Source organism: Triticum aestivum, chromosome 5D (assembly GCF_018294505.1).
Source record: "Triticum aestivum cultivar Chinese Spring chromosome 5D, IWGSC CS RefSeq v2.1, whole genome shotgun sequence".
NCBI classification, from domain to species: Eukaryota; Viridiplantae; Streptophyta; class Magnoliopsida; order Poales; family Poaceae; genus Triticum; species Triticum aestivum.
In genome coordinates this window covers 107,582,714-107,599,555 of record NC_057808.1, presented here as the reverse complement: position 1 = coordinate 107,599,555, position 16,842 = coordinate 107,582,714, and the positions used below count along the sequence as shown (strand labels likewise).

Genomic DNA, 16,842 nt, shown 5'->3' with positions numbered 1-16,842 from the left:
GGGTGTTACATTATGCTAAGCAAGATAAACTACTAGGTGATAGCAAGATATATGACAAGAAACAATATGGCTATCACAAAGTAAGGTGCATAAGTAAAGGGCTCGGGTAAGAGATAACCGAGGCACGCGGAGACGATGATGTATCCCGAAGTTCACACCCTTGCGGATGCTAATCTCCGTTTGGAGTGGTGTGGAGGCACAATGCTCCCCAAGAAGCCACTAGGGCCACCGTAATCTCCTCACGCCCTCGCACAATGCAAGATGCCGTGATTCCAGTAAGGGACCCTTGAGGGCGGTCACCGAACCCGTACAAATGGCAACCCTTGGGGGCGGTCACCGAACCCATACACTTTGGCAACCCTTGGGGGCGGTCACCGGTACCCGTCAAATTGCTCGGGGCGATCTCCACAACCTAATTGGAGACCCCGACGCTTGCCCGGAGCTTTGCACCACAATGATTGAGCTCCGAACACCACCAACCGTCTAGGGCGCCCAAGCACCCAAGAGGAACAAGCTCAAGGGTACCAAGCACCCAAGAGTAATAAGCTTCTCAACTTGAAACTTCCACGTATCACCGTGGAGAACTCAAACCGATGCACCAAATGCAATGGCAAGGGCACACGGAGTGCCCAAGTCCTTCTCTCTCAAATCCACCGAAGCAACTAATGCTAGGGAGGAAAATGAGAGGAAGAACAAGAAGGAGAACACCAAGAACTCCAAGATCTAGATCCAAGGGGTTCCCCTCACATAGAGGAGAAAGTGATTGGTGGAAATGTGGATCTAGATCTCCTCTCTCTTTTCCCTCAAAAACTAGCAAGAATCCATGGAGGGATTGAGAGTTAGCAAGCTCGAAGAAGGTCAACAATGGAGGAAGAACACGAGCTCAAGAGATAAGGTTCATTGGGGAAGAAGGCCCCCTTTTATAGGAGGGAAAAAATCCAACCGTTATGTGCTCAGTCCGCACACGAGCGGTACTACCGCTTAGGGGAGCGGTACTACCGCCCAGGTGGTAGAACACAGAGAGCGGAGCAAAACAGAGGGCGAGGCAGAGTCGTATGAGCGGCACTACCGCTGGAACCAGCGGTACTACCGTTGGCCGCAGCGGTACTACCGCTTAGCCCAGCGGTACTACCGCTGGGACCGCGCACAACCCCTACCACGAGCACAGGGAGAAGGAACAGGGAGGAGGGCCATCGAGCGGCACTAGGGGCGGTGGTAGCCGCGGTACTATCGCACACGAGCGGTACTACCGCTCCTACTGCCGCTGAACCCGACACGAGAAAACCACGTCTCGAGTCGAGGCGGTACCAGCGCGGAACCGGAGCCGTACTACCGCTTATGGCCATGGGCGGTACTACCGCTGTGGGGCAGCAGTACTACCGCTTGTGGCGATACGCGGTATTGCCGCTCCGGCCCAGCGGTACTACCGCTGGCGCCATCCTTATGCCACTTCCACGAAAACAAGTATACTCCAAGGAAAACCAGGACTGCCAAAACTTCTGCAAATGAGCTCCGAATTGAGCAAACTCAAGCTTGTTGGATACAAGCAGGGGAGGTACGCCTAACAAATAGAGGAGTGAAACTTCCAACAGATAAGAACCGGCATAACCTCCAACATCGAAAACATCATAGAAGATGCACATGAACTCCGTTTTCGATGAACTCGAGCTTGTCAAGAAGAAGACCACAAGCTCTAAAACTCACAAAGAGAAACACCAAACACGAACCAAGGAAGATGATGCAAGGATGCAATGGTTTGAGCTCTCTATGAACAATACGATCAAGCTACTCATCGAGAGCCCCCCTTGATAGTACGGCAATCGATCCTATAACCCGGTCTCCCAACTACCGCCATGAGACCGGTAAAATAGAAAACCTATCAAGGGCAAACCTTTGCCTTGAACATGGTCCACTTGAGCTAGATGATGACGATCTTGACTCCCTCAAGTTGGACCACCTTTCTTGATTGCGTTGGCTCGATGAAGACTAGTTGATTGCTCTCCCATACTCCACTATGGGTGAGCCACTCTTCCGCACATCTTCACAAATCCATTGTCACCACAATGGACGGCAAGCTTCAAGCATTTGATCTCTTCGTGATGCTCCACTTGAACTTGCACACCACAACCTAACCCCACAAAGAATTCTCACGAATACCATGGGTAAGTGCACAAAGCGTAATGGACAATGCTTACATACCATGGGATCACTTGATCCCTCGGTACATCTTATACGCTTTGTGTGTTGAATCTTTCCAACTCTCTTCATTTGGATGATGTCTTGAAGGTAGACATGAATGATCACACAATCTTCTTCTTCAAGACATGCTTGCAATAAGCTCAACACTCATATGACTGATCTTTGGATAATTCCTTAATAGCACCTTGGTCAACTCATAAACTCCTTGAAACCAACACATGGACTTCAAGAAAAGCCTATGGACAAACCCTTCAAATATAACTCAAGGCAACCATTAGTCCATAGAGATTGTCATCAATTAACAAAACCAAACATGGAGGCACCGCATGTTCTTTCAAAGGGGTTTTACGCAAAAGCATGAAGCAGAGTGGCGGGTGTCTTTTTTGTAAGAGTGCGACAACTAGCCTCACACCCGTTATATGTAGATCGAACGGTCAAATTTTTTGGATGACAGGTACACCAACATCACCAATAGAGAGTAGAGATATGGCAACTTCGATAGGTATTCTTTTTTCTTTGTATTGGAAATTATCATACCACAAGATGCCTAGATGGCATCTCTTTCATTCCCAAGACATTGTTGACAACACACGGCAACTCATTTTGAACTATCATGATAACTGGTATCATTAAGGTGGCAATTAGGTTGCACAAAATAAATCACAATCCATCAATTAGCGGCAATAAGGTGGAAACTTAAATGATCAACCTACTTATACTTTTTACGCTCATTTGCCACAATCTCTTTATAAATTTGCCACTGGAAAGAACTAATGTACTTGCCATGCTAGAAAATTATAAATTTTCTCAATAATCTACTTGCCATGACTTTGCATAGGCTTTTATATTGTTTTTTGGTGGGTCATGGCAATTTTTTGCCATCAGTTGTGTATACAAATTTTTAAAAAACATGGCAAGTTTGCGATACGCTTTGTGTTCAGTTTCTTTTACATTGCTTCTTTTGCCATGGATCATGGCAATTTTCTTTTGTACTGCTCACATGGCAAATTCAGAATTTTTTTCCCAACTGTATTTTCTTTCTTTGTATCACATCGCAAATCATTCACTGGCTTGCTATGTGCCCATTTTACAAAAAACAATATCCCAAAACTTGCCATGTCTTTTTTAGATAACAAATTTTCCTAATACTTTCCATGTGTGGATTGCAAATTTCCTAAATTTGCAATCACTTTTCAAAGAACACAAATCATATATTTGTCTCGAGTCCTTTTTCAAAGTCCCCCAAAAGTTGCCATGTGTTTTTTAGAGAAGATTTTCCTTAATTTTTGCCATGTGCCCCATTGCAAGTTCCTAAATTTTCCATCATGTTCAAAGTACAAAATCCCGAAGTTTGCCATCTTATCCACAAGAATAAAATCCATAATTTTGCCATGTCATCATAAAAAATTTCAAAAAAATTGCCACGTGTTTTTAGAGAACAAACTCGTAAATGTGCAGTTTTTTTTCAACCATGGCAAACTGTGTTGATATTGTATACCCTTTTTGCTATGTTATTATAATAAACATGGCAATTTTCATATGTTGTCATTACTTGTGCATGAAAAAATAAAGAGCAAACATTTTCACACAAAACATGGCAATTTTTGTAAAGCGACATGGCAATTTTTTGGCAAAACTACATGGCAAGTTTTGTTGTACCACGACATTTTTTTTATTTTCTTATTTTTCACGATGGCAATTTTATTTGTTTTACCATGGCAAATAATATTTTTGGACCATGGCACATTTCTTTTTTTATTTACATTTTCATGATGGAAGATTTATTTGCTGTACCATGGCAATTATATTTTGTTCACCATGGAAACTTATAATTTTGGACCATGGTAAATTCCTGTTTTTCTTAATTTTATTGATGGAAAATTTATTTTTACTACCATGGCAATTTCCATGGTACACGAAACAAACATTGTTTTTAAGTTTTATTTTAATGTTATTTAGAGATGGCATTTTTTTGTTTCTCACGCATGGCAATTTGGCAGTTTGATAAGGCCGACTTATGTTCAAACATACCCCCCCCCCCCACACACACACACACACACTATCATGCAAATTTACGCTTTTTTTCATATTCATCATGACAATTTCTACTAATATTTTTTCTATCTAAATTTTTACATGGCAAATTTAATTATGCACGTTTTTATTTTTAATGTACTAGATGTCGGCAATTTTTGTGTGTCTAAGTTGGCAATTAAAGTTTTTGTACACTCCATGGTAAATCTTAATGCAGATGTCATTTTTGAATTTTATGTATTGCATATATATATATATATATATATATATATATATATATAGTTTTTGACAGTCTTTTGTCTGCTAGTTTTTTGTGTCTCTATTTTTATTTTTTATTTTTTGGGTGCAAAAGGGATTTGTGTTGGGGCCAGGAAGCTAGCTTGGGCCTGGCTGGCCGTAGACGAGATGTTCAGGTCCATTAACTATGGTTCGGTTCCACTTCGACTCGGTGGCCCAGCCGTAGTTCTAGCTAAGCCAGGCGGCAGGCAACGGTCCGCAGCAATTGAACTTCAATTTTTGGCAAGATCCCCCCACACGGCCACCGTTCCCCTCTCCTCCATCCTCGACTGGCGTCAATCTCTCGTCTGCTCGTCGAGAAGCTCAAACCCTAGCCTCGCCAAACCCTAATCTCGCCGAGTCCCAGAAGATGGCGGAGCCCTTCCCCACCAGCAACCCGAGAGATCTCAGAATCATAGCCCATGTGCTCTTTGGTCTTCCCCGACTGCCAGGCGGTGGAGGAGGCGCGGTGCGCGATCGAGAGGCTCGTCGCCCTGGCGGTGGTGTGGAGGGCAGGGGCGACGCGCCGCCGGGGAGCGACCACGGGGTCACAGGAGATGCCGTCACATCCAGTGTCCCTTCCGTACCAGAGGCGGCCCGTGGCCCCGATCTGGAGGGCCTCGCCGGCCGAGGAGCAGCTAAAGGGCTTCCATCAGAGGCACGTCGCCGCGGTCGCGTGGAGGGCAGGGGCGCCGCGCCGCTGGGGAGCGACCACCGGGTCACAGGAGAGGCCGTCACATCCAGTGCCCCTCCCGTATCTGAGGCGGCCCGTGGCGACGATCTGGAGGGCCTCGCCGGCCAAGGAGCAGGCGTAGGCGAAGACTTCTCCTCCTGCAGCAGTATGAGAGGACCGGGTCCCCAAGAGGAGGCTCCTGCCCCAACAGCTAGAGTCGGATTGGATCCTGGATCCTGCAGCCAGGAAGAAATGGGGGGTGGAGAGGATCTTGTGTCTCAGAATCTGGTCCACGATCTCACTCTTGTCAGCACCAACAATGTTACCGCGGCTCTCAGTAAGACCAGCTCTCCAGTTTCTCACTTCAGAATCGACTCCATTCTGTTTGTCACTGAGCAGTTAGACGATTGGTTTAAGTTGCTGGTGACCAAGAAGGTCAAAGAAGTTGTAGTGGTAAATCGCAGATGGCCCAAGACAGTGGTTGATTTCCCAATCAACGGCTTAGACAACACTGGAGTCCAGCAGTTGAGCATATGTTTCTGCAAGATTCCGGATGCATTGGTGTATGACATGGACACGCTGTTGGTGCTCGACCTATCCCATTGCTACATCAGCAAAGAAACTCTTCATGATATGGTTTACAGATGTAAAAAATTGAGAGAGATACATCTGGGTTATCACAAGGAATCTGTTCTTGTTTCTTCAGGAACTCTGCAATTGATACAGGTCTGGTTCTCGCAAATGGATTTAATAGAGGTCCGGGCACCTCTACTCCAAAAAATCACAGTGTCAGCTGTGCCAAAGGGCAAGGATAAGCTCAGAGCACGCCTTCAGGGATGTTCAGAACTACATACTCTAGTTGGCAATATATCTGCTCAGGCGATTCTGATAGAAGGCCATGATATAAGAATGGTATGCAACTGTTTCTGTGCTGTTTCATTCTGTAAAAGACGGTGCTATTCAGTTTAGCCTTTTTCGACACTTATCCTTATATGTTCTGAAATTTGCACAATGCAATAGTATTTGAAATCTTGCAATTCAACCATACCTGATCTGATCCCTTTGAACAATAATGAGTTTCTTGGTTCTTTTTTACTGTTTGTATAGGGGACCAAGTTGATGACCACATTGAAGAATCTCCATATTGGTGTATCCCTGTCCAAAGAAAAAGAACGAAAGCACCTCTTAAATATCTTCAAATACTTCCCCTATCTTGAGAAGTTAACACTATGGGTAAGGGCCTAAACTTCTGAATTTCGGAGTTTCCCTATGGATTCTGAATCACCTGACAGTCTGGTCAAAACAGAATACAAAAAACATCCTTCGTGTGTTCTTTTTAGTACCACTGCCTTTTTTCCTTCGTTTCTTGATTGCTGATCTTCACATGAAACCTGATGCATATCTGTGTTGTTAAGCTAATTCTTCTTTTCACTGTTTGGCAAGTCGATGGGGTAATCCTCAGAAATAGAGTAGAAATCACGTGCTTTATGTAATTATCATGCTTTGCGAGTTTTATGTAACTTTCCTGTTATTGCCAAGATCACCGTTATTTGTTTCATTTTGAAGGCACTTCAAGGTTTACCACAACATACCCACATTTTCTTGCATGTTATATTATATACTCCGTATAACTGTGTGTGTGTTACTTATTAACGTATCATATCAACACTATCAAAATGCATACTCGAAATATATCATTGATACGCTGCCGTGTTAGATCAAGTCTATTCAGTGAGCAATGCTATAGTAGCCATAAGACACCCCTTTTTCTTTTTGCTTGTGAGTTGGTTTGCCGCGTTTTAATTGCCAGGCGTCTATTTTCTTCTTCTTAAAAACAGCGCATGGACGATATATCAAGCGATGAAGCCGTGGAGGCTGCAATTGATGACTGGGCAGATGAACTCAGGGCATTTGAGATCATGCGCCATCTCTGTTTGTTGAAGTTTCAAGGATTTAAAGGCAGAGACTTTGAAGTTTGTATTGTTGAAGCATTTCTCAAGCTTTCCACGTCGCTTAGGGACCTTGTAATTGAATCTGACACGGAAGATACGTTCGAGAGGGCGAAAAGTGCTTTTAAGCCGCCAAGTCAAGTAAATGTCTCGTACCAGAAGTCAAACGTTGCTGCATTGGAATAAAGGTAAGCTTTTAAATATAACATGTTGCCTTCTATAAGATATCTGTATTGGCAACATTACTAGCAAGTACTGATGACGAAATAATAGGTACTCCCTCTGTCCCACAATATAAGACGTTTTTGCTAGCTAGCAAAAACATTTTATATTGTGGGCCGGAGGGAGTAATACGTGATATACCCCCAGAATACAGAGTTTTCAATAGTAGTGAGTTGATTAGTAGGTATATACATGTACATTGATGACATGTGAATTTTTTGTTGCATGTAACTGCAGGCTCAGACAAACCGGGCATGAGCCAAGGAATCATAGTTACTAAGTCGCAATTGATCTTAAAAATGCAATGCAAATTCTACAATGTGGCGGCCAATAGATAGCATCCAGGTGCTGACTGTACAGCACAGGTGTTGTAACAGTAAATTTCACAACGAATGAGTTCTTGTAAATGTTACTCGGTTGTTGCAGCCACTTGCTGCATCTGAATGGGTTGGAGCTTTTGCTGAAAACATGGTAGTGTTGTTTACTTGCATTTTGAGCTTCTGAGATCAAATGATGGTATTCCGCTGATTGAGTTCACATTCGGAAGTAGTAATGTATGTTTTTGTGTTTGCAAAACTGTATTGTATCACGGGGATATTCTGTATTGATATTTGTATAACTGAGGTTATTACACTTTTTCTCACTTTCATGTCTACATAGAACTTCAGAGTTGGTAGTAGTGGCTTCCCTGGCTACAGGTGTTTTGTTGCTTGATTGGAAAATTGTTTCTTCCTGATGTCAGTAGTACATTTTTATACAATTGGGATGCGCTCCTGCAATCTTTCAGATGCGCTATTAGGGAGGCGGATATTCCTAGGTTTCAGGTTGTCAATTGTTGGTACATATGGGAGGCCCATGGCGGCCCAGGCCCAGTACTGTTTATGTAACCCTAATGTTGTGGTATATATATGTGTGTGGTGGTCCTGAGGGAACCAAACAGATCGACCAAAACCAAGACTGAATCCATTCCCTCTCGTGTTACAACATGGTATAAGAGCTAGGTTGTAGCCGCTCCCCTCGCCGTCTCCTGAGGTGGCTATGGGCAAAGCCCGCGGCTGCTAGGGAAGGAGGCGGCGGGGACGTGAAGGAAGGAGGCGGATCCGGGCGGAGCTGCGCGGTCGGCGAGGACCGGCAAAAGCGGAGGCAGCGGATCTGGGCGCGGTGTCCAGGAGCTGCTCTCGGCGCGGATTCGCGGCGGCGGCTGGCTGGGAGCTGTGCGCGGGTGTCGGCGGTGAGCTGCACGCGCGAGCAAGGCGCGGGCGCGAGGTGCGCACGTGCGGGCTGGATCTGGCGAGCTCGGCGCGGTGGGCACGTGTAGAAGGCCAGGAGGTGCGGATCTGGGGCTTGGAGTTCGAGCTCGTGCTCGTGCTCTGGGCGGCGCTGCGAGGAGGCGCTGGGATGCGTGGCGCGTGCGCTGGCCACGGCTGTGGGTCGCGGGGCAGGTGGCGTGGCGCTGGCGAGCGGCTGCGCGCGCGGCAAGTGAGGCGTGGAGAGGCTGCGTGCGGGCAGAAGAGGGAGAGAAAAGGAAGAAGAGGAGCTGAGGTGCGCCTGCGAGCGCGCCAAGTGCTGCCGCTGTCCTGGTGCTGCCTGCTGCTGCCTGCTGCTGCCTGCTGCTGGAAGTAGAAAAAAAAGAGGAGTTGAGCTGCTGGTGCAGAGGAGGAGGTGAGGCTGTGCGCGGCGAGAAGGCAGCAGAGGAGGAGCGGCGAAGGAGGAAGAGGAGAAGGAGGCTGACTCTGTTGCTGCTGCTGCTGTGGCTGCATCTGCAGCTGCTGTGGGTGCGGCCAGGTGCAGCGGCGCGTGAGGAAGAGGAGGTGCGCGGCTGCAGAGGAGAGGAGCTGCTGCTGGGCGCTGTGGTCCTGGCGGCTGCTGTGTTCTGCTGCTGCTGCTGACAAAAGAGTAAGAAGGAAGGTTGTGTGCTGCTGCTGCTGCAGGAGACGGAGAGGAGGTAGAGGAGAAAGAGAAGGGCAGCTACTTGTGGCTCCTGTGTGCTAGTTGCTGCTGCTGTTTGGAAGAGGAGTTGGTCGCAGCTGCTGGTGCTGCTGAGGGGGAGAAGGATGAGATGGGGGAGAAGGATGAGATGTTGCGCTGGCTGTGGTGTTGTTGCTGCTCCGTGCTTGCTGCAAGGAGCAGAGGGGGAGAGATGGCTTAGTTCGCTGCAAGGACCAAGGAGAGAGATGCTGCTACTGATGGCAGCAAGATGGATTTTCTTTTAGGGGGAGAGATGGAGATGTGGTGATGATGGAGATGATGAGGCTGCGGCTTGAGTGTGGTTGGTGATGAGGAAGTGTCCGGGGGAGAGGCCGTCGTGCCTGAGGTGAGAATGGTTGAGGCCTGACCAGGGGAGAGGCCGTTGTGCCTAAGGCGAAGATGGCTGGGGCAAGAGTTGCCCGGAGAGGCCGTCGTGCCTGTGGAGAAGACAGAAGAGGTTAGTGGCCGAATAGGCCGTCGTGCCTGTGGAGAAGACGGGCTGAGGACATTGAGGCGAGTGTGGATGGTTCTACGGAACCTGTGTGGTGAGGCAGCCGGGGTTGTTGAGGAGGTGCATGGTGCTCAGTTGGCCATCACAAGTTGAAGGTGGTGAGAAGATGATGGAGAGGGCAATGGCTCTCATGTATCGTAGTTGGTTAAGTTTTCTGTTCATTAGAGTGGTCGTAGTTTGAGTTATGTAGTTGTTGCAAGATGGTCATGGGTGTTTACCCATGATCATCTTGAGGGAGAGTGTTGGTACATATGGGAGGCCCATGGCAGCCCAGGCCCAGTACTATTTATGTAACCCTAATGTTGTGGTATATATATGTGTGTGGTGGTCCCGAGGGAACCAACCAGATCGACCAAAACCAAGACTGAATCCATTCCCTCTCGTGTTACAACATCAATACTTCAGATGTGGTATCGTTGAGGAATATTCATAACATTTTTTTTGAAACGGAGGAATATTCCGGCATCGACAAACGGCGTTTGAGCTAGGAAAAGTTGATAAATAAAGCGAAATGCTACATCCACGTAAACATTTACATACATTTACAGGTCAGTCTGACTTGTCGATAACTGATTGGATTAAGGGGAGGGTGAGGCTCACCCACCTCTGAATAAATAGGTCTAGCATTTTTGATAAATAAATGGGAACCCGGCTCCACCGAGATGAGTACCTGCTCAGCTGCTCCTGCGGAGGTGGTGGGTGATGTATTTGAGTACTTATCAGATCCAATTGATAGGTATGGCCATAACCATCGACTTAATTCCATCGAGGTTTAATCTTTAGTTTCCATGGATTTGAGGGATCATTATCTGGTTGAACAAATTCCCTGTGCCAGCGTTGACGGGGATTGTCTAGATCTGCTGGGTAGCGAGGTCACGAAGGAAGTAGGGGGCATGTTAAGTTGATAATTTCGAACATTAGCATCCTTTTGATGGTTGGGCTTTGAGTTGAGAACTTAGCGTTTCCCACTCCAGCATTGGTGATGCGGGCAACCGGCCATAGCCTCCGGTAGTAGACCTCAACTGCGTCTGCGGCGGACTCTGAACAGTGGGGTCGGGTCGGGGAGGTAAACTGAACATACTGTTCGTGTAGCCGGTGGCGAATGGAGGGTGCGCTGCTAAACTGAGATAACTGGTGTGTTGTGGGGCAATTTAAGAAAGCACTTAACTTGACTTTTGCTCTCCGTTTCTCTTTAGTCTTCTTTTCTTCTCTCCGGTCTGAGAGTACTACTTATGTTGTCTAAAACCATAGTGATGTCTATTCTTCATATGTAAATATTGATCATATTGTGGCACACGACAGATTAATACAGTAATACTAGCGTACAACACAGTATAGAATACACCATTAACCATTACATGACATATATATTGTCTTCCGTCTAGTTTGATGATGCAACCAACTGGAACGTTCTCTGAATTTTTCTGTGCGGCCATACCATGTTTTCTGAATTTTTGTGCCGCATCACAAGTGGTATCATGTTCTCTGAAAGTGCGCTTCCTCTCAAGTTTTGGAGTTAATTGCATAAAACCAACACATTTGGGGCTTCTTCTGCAGAAAACCACCTGGTCCCTAATCATTTGCAAAAAGCACCGCACATTTAGTAAACTTGTTTGCAAAACACACTGATCGCTCGCTTTGCAGCGTCTGAGGGCGTCTCCGACAGGTGGGACCCAAAACAGGTGACGTGGCGTAACGGCCAGGCGGACGACGCCGTTACTCACTACCTGGTCAAACCGACGCGGTCGGCTCGCATCGAACAGGCAGACCAGCTCGACCCCACACTCTCTCTTCTCTCTGGCGACCGCGAGCTCTTCTCTCGTGTATGCTCTGCTCGCCGGCACCCGGCGGCCATGGTGTCATGGAACGACGGCGATAGCAGCGAGTCGGTGGCGACGCAGTACATCTCCTCCAGTGGCTCCCCTGTGAAGGTCAGTTCGTTCGGTTCTGGCAGATTTAGTTTTTCGATTCGGGCATTTGGGATTTAGGGTTTGTGCTACTTTCGGTCAATTTGAACTCATTCTTTCGGTTTTGACCAGATCCCAGCTACCATAGATGACCCGTACCACTTTGGTGACGATGATGAGGTGATGTGCGAGCATGGCAAACCAGGGAAGAAGTATGTTGCATTCGAAGGGATTAGCACTGGGAGGAGGTTCATTGCTTGTGGCATTGTAGTAAGTTTGCAAATTAGTTATGTTTTTTTAGTTGTAGCTCTCCTTTCCGGTATTTAGAATTTGTGCGAGGGTTAACTAGGCACTGTTCAATGTTCATACTCACTGTTCATTGTTCATGTTCTAGGTTGACTGTTAACTAAACCTTTGATTTAACCCTTAACTAGTTTAATCTGAAGTGTTAACAGAACTGAACCCAATATTTAACTGAATGTTTAGTTACATCAAGTAATTGTTAACTGAATTTTCTAGTTAAGTGTTAACTAAATTTTCAAGCTAAGTGTTAACCGAATATTTAAGTCAAGTGTTAACTGAATCTTTAAGTTAACTGCTATCTGAATCTTTAAGTTAACTGTTATCTGAATCCTTAAGTTAACTGTTAATTGAACTAGATGTTCAATTTAACTAAATATTTACCTGAATCATTATTTTTGAAAAGAACTGAATACTTATCTGAATCTTCAATTTAACTACATGGAGATGGTAATTGTTGAGTAGTGGAATGGCTAGATGAGGACTGGCCAGATCATCGATGGAACAATCGAATTCACGCCTTGCGCCGATTCCTTCGTGGATGGGCTAAACACACTGCTGGCATTTACAAAAAAGAAAAGTTGCGGCTTTCTACTTTAATCGATACCCTCGATAAAATTGCGGAGGTGAGGCCTCTTTCTGCTGCTGAGATTGAGCAAAAAAGCCATCTTAATGAGCAGATTGCACGCTTGCTTCGTGAGGAAGATATTAAATGGTACCAACGTTGCAAGGCTGATTCACTCGTTCAAGGTGATGATAATACGAAATACTTTCAAATGCTAGCCAATGGCAGACATAGAAAGAAATGTATCTTTGCTCTTGACCAGGAGGAAGGCCGTATTGAGGGGGAAGCACCGCTCAGAGACTTTATTACTAAATACTACAAAGAGCTTTTTGGCCCTTCCACTGAAACACATTTTGAGCTGGACGAGTCTATCACTCATGACATCCCTCAAGTTTCGGAAGCGGAAAATGAATTCTTAACCTCTCCATTTTCTGAAGAGGAAATCCGAACCGCGGTGTTTCAAATGGAACACAACAAGGCTCCGGGACCGGATGGTTTTCCAGCAGAGTTTTATCAATGCTTTTGGGACGTGATCAAGGCGGACTTGATTCAGTTGTTTAACCAACTGCATACCGAAGACCTTGATATTTCCCACTTAAAATTTGGGGAGGTTATCCTACTGCCTAAGATTAAGGAGGCCAGTCGTATTCAACAATATCGACCGATTTGCCTTCTCAATGTAAGCTTCAAAATCTTTACGAAGGTCGCAACTAACCGGTTGAACGGGGTGGCTGACCATCTCGTCAAGCCCACTCAAACAGCATCCATGCAAGGACGCAACATACTAGATGGTGTGGTTGTGATGCATGAAACGGTACATGAGCTTCACCACAAAAAGTTGAATGGAGTGATCTTTAAAATAGATTTCAAAAAAGCCTATGATAAAGTTAAATGGCCCTTTCTGTTGAAAACTTTAAGCATGAAGGGGTTTTCACCAAAATGGTGTCGATGGTTGAGAGTTTGGTTTCTGGAGGTAGTGTGGCCATCAAAGTTAACGTTGAGGTTGGCAACTATTTTCAGACAAGGAAGGGGCTTCGCCAAGGGGACCCCACATCACCCATTTTGTTTAACATTGTGGCTGACATGCTAGCTACCCTTGTTGAGCGGTCTAAGGTGGCCGGTCAGGTTAGCGACGTCATTCCTCATTTGGTAGAATAGGGTTTATCTATCCTACAATATGCGGATGACACGATACTTTTCTTGGATCATGATCTAGATAAAGCAAGAAATCTCAAGCTGCTTTTATGTGCATTTGAGGAACTTTCTGGCCTCAATATTAATTTTCATAAGAGCGAACTTTTTTGCTTCGGGGATGCTGCAGAATATGCACCTGAGTATGCTGACATTTTTGGATGCCAGCTAGGGCAGTTCCCGATTCGTATCTGGGTATTCCCATACACTATCGGCGTTTAACTATCGCTGAGTGTAAGCACGTGGAAGAGAGACCTGAGAAACGGCTAGCCAGTTGGAAAGCCAAACTCTTGTCATATGGGGGGGCGGTTGATCTTGATCAATTCCGTCCTAAGCAACATGGTTTTATATATGTTGTCATTCTTCCATCTACCGAAAGGGGTTCTTCAGCGTCTTGATTACTTTAGATCTAGGTTTTTTTGGCAGTGCGATAATGAACCAAAGAAATATCGACTGGCTAGGTGGACTGTATTATGTCGACCTAAAAGTCAAGGGGGACTTGGAATTCAGGACCTTGAGATTAAAAATATTGCTCTTCTCAGCAAATGGGTTTATAAACTACTCACTGAGAATGGAGTATGGCAGGAAATCATTCGTAATAAGTACGTGGAATCCAAAGCCATTTCTCAAGTCCATTGGAAACCTGGTGACTCACATTTTTGGTCTGGTGTCATGAAGGCCAAGGAATTCTTTTTCCAATTTGGGACTTTCTCGGTTAGGGACGGTTCCCAGGTTCGATTCTGGGAAGACACCTGGCTAGGGACCACACCACTCATGGTGCAATACCCGAGTTTGTATAGGATTGTTAGACATAAATTTGTCACCATCAAACAAGTTTTGGGACAAGAAAACCCTGATATTTCTTTCCGTAGGGACCTATTAGGACCTCGCCTGGCAGCTTGGAATGAGCTACTCATACGTCTAGAGGCTATTCAGCTGTCAGATGAACCGGACATCTTTCGATGGAATTTGCATCAAAATGGCAAGTTTACAGTCAAATCCATGTATGATGCAATGGTTCATTGTGATGTTCCGATTGATAACAGGAAATTGTGGAAGCTTAAAATCCCTCTAAGAGTGAAGCTATTCCTCTGGTTCCTAAACAGAGGGGTCATCTTAACTAGAGATAACCTAGCACGACGCAACTGGCAAGGCACCAAGGCGTGCGTCTTTTGCCAACATGACGAGTCTATTAAGCACTTATTTTTTGAGTGTAAGTTCGCTCGGGCGGTTTGGGCCATAGTTCAAGTAGCTTCAAATTTATACCCACCACGTAGTGCTCGTAACATGTTCGACAATTGGTTGAGGGGTATTGATAAAAAAATTTCTGCACATATTCTTGTGGGGGCGGCTGCCTTATGCTGGGCATTGTGGCTTACCAGGAATGATGTGGTTTTTAATAAAAATGTGTTCCATCTCCTATGCAGGTTATTCATGTATGTACGGGATGGCTCCGTACTTGGTCTATCCTGCAGAGGCCGGAGGACAGGGACCTTTTTATGATGGCGTCTACGCGGCTGGAGCGTACGGCCAGGGAGGTTCTCTCCCCCCATGGATGGCGGTGTGATCTCCGGATAGGATCTGCCACATCATAGGCTGGACTTATTTATCTTTTAAGTTGTAAACCGTTTTTATTTTTTGGGTCGGTTGGACTTCTTGGCTGTGTGCATCGAGTTATGCAGAGGCCGGGCATTCTTTAGATGCGATTGTATCACCTCGATATATCAATTCAACGAAATGTCCTTTATCGAAAAAAGATCATCTGCAGAATGGTCTTCACAAACTATGGATTATGTATGAGAATAGCCAACATTGCAATAGGATGGCATGCCTGGAACATTCATCTATTGTCCACAATCTGATAGAACAGAAAAATTAGTTGCAGGAAACTTATGAGAAACTTGTTGAAGATGTGAACAACCTGCTGGATTTCGAGGATAACCTTCCAGAGCCACATATCAGCATTGGTGAGGAGAACAATAGTATCCATGTGGATAAGAGCAATGGAGGAGATCTGAATGAACAACTGGTAGTAAAGGGTGCTAAGATAACTAAATTGAAGGGTGTTGTTGACCAGTTGAAGTTCATTCATGTTGCTCAAGGCAATGTCATTAGGCATTTGAAGTTCAATCATCTTAAATAGAAGGAAAAGATGAGCTCCGATAATAGGACTTTGAAGTTTTCCTTTGCTGACTTAAAGAAAGAGAAGGAGAAGTGATAACCCACAAGTATAGGGGATCACAACAGTTTTCGAGGGTAGAGTTGAAAGTACATGTAGTCCCCATGTGTGGTTTTGGTAATTGATGACAATCCTAATGGACTAATGTTTGCATTGAGTTATACATTTGAAGGAAAGTTCCATTTCCAATGCATGAAGAATATTGGATGAACTGAAGGATGTTTGTTCCATGGTGATGCAAGAAGGAGATAGAATGGATTCGAAATGAATGCCATATACATATTGTTGTGCATGCATCAAGGCTTATGGGTTGAACCATGATGGATCAAGATATTGGGAGAATGATTAAAGAGAAGAATTCTACATATGCTTGAAGATAGGATCAATATGAGCTCATATGTTGAGTCATGGATTATTATGTCTTGAAGCAAGTAATTCAAGTGAAGAATTCATTGTGCCTCTCAAGATACTATGTTGGAGCATGAGAACGAGAAAATGATGTCCAATATGATATTCAAGGAGAAACTTGATATGGTCATGGTGAATTGAGATATTGGTTATTATGTCTTGAAGAAATGAAGCATAGTGAAGATATCAATAGGGCCTTCAAGACATCAATATTAATCATGGAGCAAAGATAAATGTTGACCAAGATAAAGATCAAAGATTGACCTCTAAGATGGTCAACACACAAGCGCATATCATGTGCCACATGAGATCTTGTGGTATGGTAAGAATTTATCGATTGCGCTTTGTGTACTAACCCATACTATGTGTTGTTTATGTTATGTGGGTTAGGTAATTCTCATGAGCTTGGTGCTTATAAGAAAGCTTGGTGCTCATCAAAGTATGTCATCAAGTAATTAAT

General features: G+C 45.1%; 1 protein-coding gene across 1 annotated transcript; it reads left to right on the top strand.

Annotated features, from left to right (window-relative positions):
* Positions 1-4,743: 4,743 nt before the first annotated feature.
* Positions 4,744-8,067, top strand: LOC123124446 (uncharacterized). Its single transcript, XM_044545062.1, has 4 exons — positions 4,744-6,094; positions 6,290-6,415; positions 7,021-7,319; positions 7,591-8,067. The coding sequence occupies exons 1-3, from the start codon at positions 4,880-4,882 to the stop codon at positions 7,315-7,317; spliced, it is 1,638 nt and encodes a 545-aa protein (XP_044400997.1). The 5' UTR covers positions 4,744-4,879; the 3' UTR covers positions 7,318-7,319; positions 7,591-8,067.
* Positions 8,068-16,842: the final 8,775 nt, after the last annotated feature.